This window comes from Triticum urartu, chromosome 2A (assembly GCF_056163025.1).
Source record: "Triticum urartu cultivar PI428250 chromosome 2A, HENAU_Tu73, whole genome shotgun sequence".
Taxonomy (NCBI): domain Eukaryota; kingdom Viridiplantae; phylum Streptophyta; class Magnoliopsida; order Poales; family Poaceae; genus Triticum; species Triticum urartu.
This window is the reverse complement of record NC_141874.1, coordinates 562,015,227-562,024,359: the sequence shown is the minus strand read 5'-3', so window position 1 is coordinate 562,024,359 and position 9,133 is coordinate 562,015,227. Positions and strand designations below refer to the sequence as shown.

The 9,133-nt window shown below is 41.4% G+C and overlaps 1 protein-coding gene across 1 annotated transcript; it reads left to right on the top strand.

Moving 5' to 3' along the window:
• The first annotated feature begins 268 nt into the window (after positions 1-268).
• Positions 269-7,800, top strand: LOC125538740 (sporulation-specific protein). Its single transcript, XM_048702016.2, has 2 exons — positions 269-542; positions 7,432-7,800. The coding sequence occupies exons 1-2, from the start codon at positions 414-416 to the stop codon at positions 7,531-7,533; spliced, it is 231 nt and encodes a 76-aa protein (XP_048557973.1). The 5' UTR covers positions 269-413; the 3' UTR covers positions 7,534-7,800.
• Positions 7,801-9,133: the final 1,333 nt, after the last annotated feature.

Here is a 9,133-nt window from a genome sequence, read left to right as displayed (position 1 = left end):
GCTGTGAAAAAACGTCCGATTCGAGCGTTCCTACCCAGCCAGACCCGGAGGTGCTTTAAACATCATGCTGGCCAAGATTCAGGTGCAAGGCAAGTAACCAAACGAGTCAAAACTATATCATGCAGGTCTGGTTGAACCTAATGCAGGATACCAAACACGTCACAAGCTTCCTCTGTGGTCATGTGAGGTGCTCTGAATCCCTAAAAAAATCCAAAGAAAAAACCCCGAGGTGCTCTGAAATTTTGCAAAAGGCCCCTTCGGAAACCCCTTAATTAAGCGCAGAAATCTCCCCCAAAACGAGAGCAAGGAACGCCCCTATCTACTGTGTGCGTGTCGTCGCCATTGCCACCGCTCGAGAGATTCCTGAGATTGGAAAGAGGGAAGGGAAGTGAGAGAGGGAGGAGGCCACGGCCATGTCGTCATTGGGGACGTCCAAGGGGATCCTCGAGATCGCCAAGTTCGGGGTGTACGTCGCCGTCCCCGTTACCCTCACCTACCTCGTCGCCACCGATTCCAAGGCCATCAAGAAGCTCATGGGCCTCGTAAGGATTCCCTCCCGCTGTTCTCCCATTCGGTTCAGTTGTTAGATCAAGGATGGATCGATAACGTTGCCTAGTTTTTAGGCCCTGGCATCCTGCTGCGGAATTGAGGGGGATAAAATACTACTCCCTCCGTTCACCATTATAAGATGTTTTAACTTTTTTCTGATACGGCAATTTAGTGTGTTCACTCATTTCAGCCCTTATGTAGTCCATAACGAAATATCCAAAACATCTTATATTTGTGACGGAGAGAGTATTATTTAGATGGTTAGATTGTCATATTATTGCTTGTAGGGTGGTTCTTGACCATGAACTAGAGTTTAGGACAAAGTAGGCAGAGTTGGCTCTGTAATTTGTGCATTTAAGAAAGCTTAGGCTCTCATCTGTGTTAAGCACTTCACGGCTGCTAGGTTTGTATCTGCAAAAGGAGAATCTGTTGATAGGTAAAGGGTATAGCTGCACTATCTTTGCACACTAGTTGAATTACTGCTAATAGTGTTGATTCATGACCCATAAGATGAGACGGTCCATTATTCGTTGATAAGAGACTTCAGGACTCTGCTGAGAAAAACACTCGAGACCTTCTTTGGCGGCACTCTCCTCTCTAGCTTCACCAAATCCTTTGGTATCTCTCTGTAATCAGTATATCCTCGTGATACCAAGGAATGCAGGAAGCAAGACTTGTTACTGAGTAGGTAAAATTCATGGGCTTTAAGAATAACAAGAAGGCTTAGGTGCTCTGCTAGATTAGTAGCTGCTAGAAATATTTTTGTTCATTTGTAAAGCATAGAGAAGATGAATGTCTTTACCTGTTTGGATCACGAGCTGAATTAGAGGCTTATATCAATATAGTAAGCATGTGAGTATAAATGGAATGCAAATGATCCCTTCGTCTCTAAAGAAAGTGTGTGTGTTGAGGGGGAGGAGGGTAGCACATCATTCATCGTATTTAACTTCATACTCATACAACAAATATAGGAAGGATCGAAACATAAACCAACTCACACAGAAAATAAGCTTAGCGCTCACTTTATCTGCCTGTTCTTGGCTTTTTTTTTTTGCACCTTCTTTGTCTTGGTTGTCGAGAGGGCCACAATCATCTCTGTATTAGCAGCTGGCTGCACCATGTGTTTTGTTTGGCAGGCCAGGGTGTTGTATCAATGGACATTGTAGGAGTAGTTCTCTCCTTGATGAACTGAACCTTGGCATCTGTTGACTGTTGTTGCCGAATTGCTTGCTAGAAAAAACAATTGTTCAATTGTTCTTCTTTAGATTGCACCATTAAATTAGTTGTGCTATTTCACAATTAATTTTCATCCAGTTTCTTGATATCAAAACATAACTATATCTACTTAGAAAAAATAGGACATCACCCTACCATGGTAAACAACGGACTCCACAGCTAGTAAGTCCTAGGTTGTCATAGGCGAAATATTTCCTTCTTCAAAATTCTCGCAAGGCACCATAAGTGAAATCATGCTGGAAAAACTTGGCTTGAGAGCTCAACTAATTGTGCCTTTGATAAAGTGCAAAACATAGAGATACAAAGGGCAATTTGAGAAACATTATGTCCTTTCTTTGCACACAACTCCATAGTTCTTTTTTAGATCTTAACTCCATAAATTTTTTAGATCATAACTCCATAGTCCCATAACAACATGAACACAATTCCCGTAGTAGGCAAGTTGTGTATTAAGATACTAAGACTACCACTCAGTTTACCGCCCAGTCTTTTGACAAATTTCAACCAGGGGTTCGCTCCGACAGGCCCATCAGTTTGTCATAGGTATGCTGGCCTCGACTTGCTTCATAGTTAACAGGGCCCAGACTTCGGTTTCTTGATCGTCCATCCCGATGGGTGCCTGTCTCTGTCTGTACGTATTCTACTTCTTGGGACATGAAGCCTTCTTCTTCTTGGGACAAGGAAGTATAAGCTCAATGCAAATAAATAATGCATACCCCCAAGCACAAGCACCATGAAGAGGAATTGCCCCTTCTTCATCTTTGCACTGTAAGGTTGCTCCACCTTGCTGCAGAAGCTGAGCACAGAGTAAAAGGTTCAGAAAGATAGAAAAATATTCAAGATAGCATTGCAAACCTGCACACAAGGTACACAGCCATATAAGCATGCCAGGTGAAGCACAGTACCTCATCAGAAGTTATGCAATTCGGCTGCTGTAGCCCGATACCTGCCACCGCCTAATACTCTCGTCAGTTTTTTGTCGGGCCTAGGGATCATAACTATTGCAATTTCATTATTCGATATGCCTTTAACATTACAGAAAAGCAAAACAAAAAGAACTCTGCAGGAGCACAAGCTACATGCCAATATGATTTTTGCCTTAACTTGAAAGGAATGGTAGAAGCAAACAGTTCTCCAGTCAGTTTTTATTTTCTTTGAATAAGTACTTATAAATTCTAACGCTTTTTTGCTAGTAATAGAACATCATGTCTTACAAAGAAGCTTTGTTTTCTATGCCACCCACCATGGAACATATATCAACCAGTTAAAAATTAATGCACCTTTGCTTCTAAGTAAGACATAGGAATAGTGTTTGTTTTTGGTGCAAGGGCAAACAGCTAAGAACCACATATCAAAATCAAGTAAGGCTTAAAAAATGTCAGCACAATGCCTTCTGCTTTAGCATAACCTGTTGAATACGAAATAAAAAACCTTCCCAAAATGTGAAAAGCAGCAAATTGGAGCATTTCAGAAGCATATTTCTGTTTGACTCAAATGACATGTGAACAATGCCTAAATTCATAGAAGATAATTGCCAAGTTTGGGCGCCAATTTAGTTCATACCCAAACCTTGCAATCAGGTACAGAGACCATCAGAACCTCATCATTCCCATACCACAAACACCTCACAGTTCACATGCATCAGAGCTGAAGCCAGTTTATTCAACAACAGTGAAGGCACTAATCGGCGACTAATCCGCTCACCCTCCTGCAGGAAGTTGAAAAGCATGTAGTTAAAACGTGTTGTTTGTTCTGCAATCAAATTTAGATGGAGTACTCTTCACTTGCATAGATACAACAACTCTGATCTGTAAAACCTCACCACAATAGCAGAGATCTGGATAAAATGGAGGCAAAACTTGAATTCAACCTAGGCGACGTGGGCGCTCTCCTGACTTCTACGTGGTGTCGAGCCATGCCATGTACGTTGTTACATCCAAACTGTAGTTAGTTTTCAGTTCTTCTGTATCAGTCTGACAACATTAAGATAAGCCAGATCATCATGACACATTGTCAGAGAGACAGAGACCATGTTCTCATGATGAATTCAGAAATGCCGATGTGAATAATTATTAGCAGTTTCATAGTTATATAATGTGTGAAGTAGATCAGATATACTCCCTCCTTCCATCTATATAGGGCCTAATGCGTTTTTCGGGGCTAACTTTGACCAAATATTAGAGCAATAATATATGACATGCAACTTACACAAAGCACACCGTTAAATTCGTGTGTGAAAGGAGCTTTCAATGATATAATTTTCACATTGTGCATGCCATGTACTATTAATCTTGTCAATAGTCAAAGGTGGTCTTAAAAAACGCATTAGGCCCTATATAGATGGAAGGAGGGAGTAGGAAACTTAATAAGAAAAAATGCCTGTATCAGAAGAGTTTATGTTATTTCTCCCTGATAACTGTGAGTTTGGTGAACCAATATATCTGGTTTGTGTTGCTCAGTCTAATTCTGCACACGCTTACATAAATTGGATGAGCCAAAAACAATGTGAATTGGTGAGCAACATTCTTAAACAATATGAGCCTCAACCTTGATGAGGCATCAGAACAGTGATTTTCAAAATATAACTCTACATAATGTACAATGACACTGAAGAATTGCAGTTTCCATCTCTCTCTCTCTCTCTCTCACAGCATGCACATTCATTCAGCATGACATGGGTACAATATGGATAACTCAAAAAACAAAGAATTTCAAAATGATGTGAAGAAAAAATTGGTCAGAACTGCAAAAGGAGGTGATCTCAAAGTTATTATACACTAACCACTCACCCTCTTAACATCAGGTAAGGTAATCAACTAACAGACTTGCCAAATTGACACTTATGTATCTTTTATAAATGAAAACAGTAGTACTTTCTCGTATCAGATGACACTTTCATCTGACTTGCTGGCTAGCTGGACAGACAAAACATCAACAGTTAGTTTTTTGTTCTTCTGTATTAGTCTGACAACATTAAGAAACATAAAGTGCAAAAGAAATAAATTCAGTTTTTCTGTTGTGTGAGAATAAGGAAAGAACAGAGAAACAATAAAGCTATTCTTGCCTTGCTGATCTGAAACCCCATTTCTTCAGTGTTTAACATGGAGGCAACAAACCTGTGATTAAACGTTTTCTCATCCAGTCTACGTCGCCCATCGAAAAAATTAGGATTGAACAAATGATTTGTACAACTATCACTGGGATTAGAAGACAATTGTTATAGATCTTTTTTTGCACAGGCAAATGCTCAAGAGCTCAGAAAACAGAACAGTAGTATTCCTCAAAAGCTTAGAAAAATGCTACATTAGGACTGAAGCATTAAAATAAAAGAGGCTCACCTGGCATAAAATTCAAACCTCTGCTATCAAGGCTGCATATTCTACCAACTTCCTGTGTAGAAGAAATAAAAAAATTTGATACGAGGGAAACTTTCTATGAAAATGTTCACAGGATATGTTTACGGAAATCACATGGCAAAATAAATCTCAGCTTTCTTACATGACCAAGAATAGTCTTAAATCAATGCTTCAGTAGTATCCAGGACTACATCATATAGATTACCTTGATTCACCTCACATGCAGCCTGCTTGGATCTCTTATGAAACGCCCTTGTCGACATGACACATAAAAGATCTTCAGAAACAACATGAGAGAGAGAGAGGTGGTTAAGTTAGCAAATGGGAATAAGAAGGGTAAATGAAGAATCGACGTCTAGAATCAATGTAGATGATATGCAGCAGCACCAAGAATCGGTGTCCAGAATCAATATAGACGATCTGCAGCTGCACCAATCGTTTAGACAAGTCTGTATCCAATTAGGAGCCATATTTAACATTACAATCAACACAATCAAAAACGGGACTCGGGAATCCGCAAGTCTGAACAGGTAGGATGAGATGATCGATCTCATATATCAGCTATATGTGCAACCAAAAGATTTGATGGTTGCAGGTCTTGATAACTATGAGAAAGTCTAGGATTCTTGTCTGAATTTTGTTTTGCAATCGAGTGTCTAAGGTTTGAAGCCCTGAATGAAAGATAAGCACTAAAACAGATAGAAAAAACAAACAATTAAGTTTCATCCGACGAAGAGCTGCAGCACGACAATAGAGCGGATGCCAAAATCCAAACCTCAACTTTGCATCACCGAGAAGAGTACGGAGATCTTCTTGTCTAGGAAGCTCGTCCTCGTGCACCATCGCTTCCTCATTGGACAGAACAAATTAATCCAGCTAGTTAGTGATCCTAAAAGATTAACACCACAATCTTTGAGGCAATAACACAAGCACCTGGTGCAGCGGAGAGTGGTGTGCGCGTGGGTCGCCTGCTCGTGGAGGTGCTGAAAAGGCCAATGGGGAGCGCGCCGGTGCTGCGTGGGGGCAGCGGGGAGGTTCAGCGAGGGGAGCAGGGAGGGAGGCGATGAGGCCCGGCGATGTCGGCATCTGTGAGGCTATTGGCGACGTTGGTTGGGAAGGGACGCGACATGCAGGCAGCAATGGGATGCCAGACGGCTGTTGGAGGTGGATGGCGAGGCTCCGACCGCTGTCCTTCGGGGACCCTTCGGTCGGCCAGCGACGGATCTGGCGACCTGGTCTCCCGCATCCATGGAGTCCACCATGCAGAGGACGACATCGATGGGCCACTCCCTAGACATCCCGGCGCCATCAGGAGTAGGGGCAAATGCGTTTGATGAGGGGCCGCGTAGTACAGGAGGGGGAGCCGATCTCAGTCTTGGCATCACCGCTAGGGCGTCGGAGGGGCTAGAGGATTGGGGCGGGGGGAGCCGGGGCGGTTTGCGAGGATGACCCAGGCCATGCGCGAGACATGCAAGCGAGGGCCGTGCGCGTGGGGGTCGTGTATAGCGAGGGTTGATTTTTTTCCTTGAGCGGTAGGGCCGCGGGCAGAGTTGGGTCAGTGCTAATTGCAATTAACACAAAAGATTGGGTGAATTTAGGCTGTTGGATTTGCTCTATGGATGGATAAGATGGATTTGGATCTCCGCACTTCGTGCTTTTATAGGGGTAGTAGATAGATATAGATAGATGTGGTGAATGATGGTGTGTCCTTGGAAGTGCTGGTGTCGAGTTTGTTATAGTAAACTAAAAGTAACGCTTCATTACATGCATTGCATACTTTTTTTGATGGGGACTCTATGATGGTGCTGACTAACACCGGATGCCTTCTTTGATGTCACCTCTTTCTAGTTTAAAAAACAAATCATGTAGTCAGTTCGCCCTAGTGGTATGAAAAAATTGAGCAAACAAGGGTTATGTTGTCAAGCAAGTCAGTTCAATCATCTTATTTGTTTATGTGCCGGTGGCAATTTGCTCTATTTGTAGGCAACATGGTGATCTTGCTTGTGTTGGTGGCAATCTGCCTTACTTGTAGGCAAAGGCGGTGATCTTTATTTGCACGCATCTGCATTTGCTAATATGTGGTTCCTCAACACGTATAAGTTCATAATATTTTTTATGGTGGTCATACTTCCTACAACTGTTTCTTGTTCTGTTGCATCAGGAAGTTATCAGAAGCAAACCTTGTTAGCCATGTGCTTTCATGTATCCCTTTTTGTACATTCCCTCCCTTTCCTTCCTTTTGGCGCTTTACAAAAGCTTGAATCTGTACTCTGTTTTGCTCCTATTGCAGCGTCCTTATGTGGTTTACCCTCCAGAAGGCCCACGACCACCACCGCCCGAAGAACTTCGTGAAAGGGCTCGGGAGATAGCTCGCAGCAGAAGGCAAGAATAAACAGGTGGACCATGGTTGCTCCATATAGTTTGTACTCAGATAATCTTCTGCATGATACTACGATCCAAAAGATTCATGAAACTGGGACACAAAAACTTCGACTATCAGACATGCTGTCATGGGTGTATGGTTGTCAAATAACATGATTTCACTTTGGAAGAAACCCACTTGACTCCGGTTATTCTGTTGTGGTGTTTCTGGTTGTTGATGTAAAATTATGAAATGTTTGTGAGTTGCGACCAAGAGTAATAAACCGGTTTCACCGCATGATCCGTTTGATTGCTGACACCATTTCTAACATCATCATCATCATCTCTATCATGCCGTGTTTTTTTTATGTGAACACGATTTATCCAATTTGACCTGTGTACTGAAGTACGATTGAAAATCAAATGCAAGTAGGCCAAGCAATAAAAGGGCTGTTTTCGCGGGCGCATTATTATTTGAGGTAACATCAGTGCTAGTCATAGAACTTGCATCAAATGTGCAGTTTGGTGCTAAAACTTTAATAATACGGTTTTCGGATGTGCAGTTTGGTGCTGCTAAAACTTTAATAATACGGTTTTCTGATGATCTAACTTGTGTTTAGGTGCAAATACGGTCACTCCGGCTGTTTGCACGCGTATACGCTGCTGGCGTGGTATGCCACACAGGCACGGGCCTACTGTCAGTGATAGATATCGCCTCAGGCACGGGCCTACTGTCAGTGATAGATATCGCCTAAGGGGCACGCGCACATTTTTATTTTGCAGAAAAGCCCTCAAATTTATTATTTTGCAGAAAAGCCCTCAAATTTATTGAATTACGAACAATGGCCCACAAATGAAATAAAAAAGGCTGCAGCAGCCGATGGTTTGGAACCCATGACCAAATAACACACCGGCGCACATGGGCTACCCAGTACACCAAATACCTTTTTGTGGTCAAAAAGAGAAATTCTTAATTTTATTTTTTTTGTAATGACCACTACTCATATCCAAATAATCTTTCTGTAACCAAATTTCCATTAAGAGAAATTGAGCGCCCGAAAATTTTGAATTTAAACGAGAGAAACAAGTCTAACAATACATGAGCATAACTTAAATCCTCATATGGGCATACACTATCAGACCTCTTTTGGGGAAAAAATTCTTGTGTTATTCACGCTCATTTAGAAAAAATACATTATTTAAAATATTGTTCTTGGTGCCGCAACAATGAATTCGACTCGTGACTTTTCTATAGGGACGGAGCCGGGCTGACCACTGTACAAGAAGCACTTATTTAAACTAATGTGCTAAACCAAATATATTTAGACATTAAAAAATTAAATTCAAAATTTATTTTAACATTTCAGGCAAAAAAACCTAGAATTGCCAAGATATTTCCAAAACCGGATTTTGCAGCTCCTTCCAGAAAAAATGGAATAAAAATATCTTGCTCGTGAACAAGTTTGTGTACGTTTTGGGTTAAACATTATACATTTTGATGTGTGTTTTAAAATCTAATTTCATTTAAAAAATTCTGGCGAAAAAAATACTTTTTGGAAACCTATTTTTCTGGCCAAACCCAGGAAAACAGAATGGAGAAAAAAATGTGTGTGTTTTTTTTGCGAGGAACC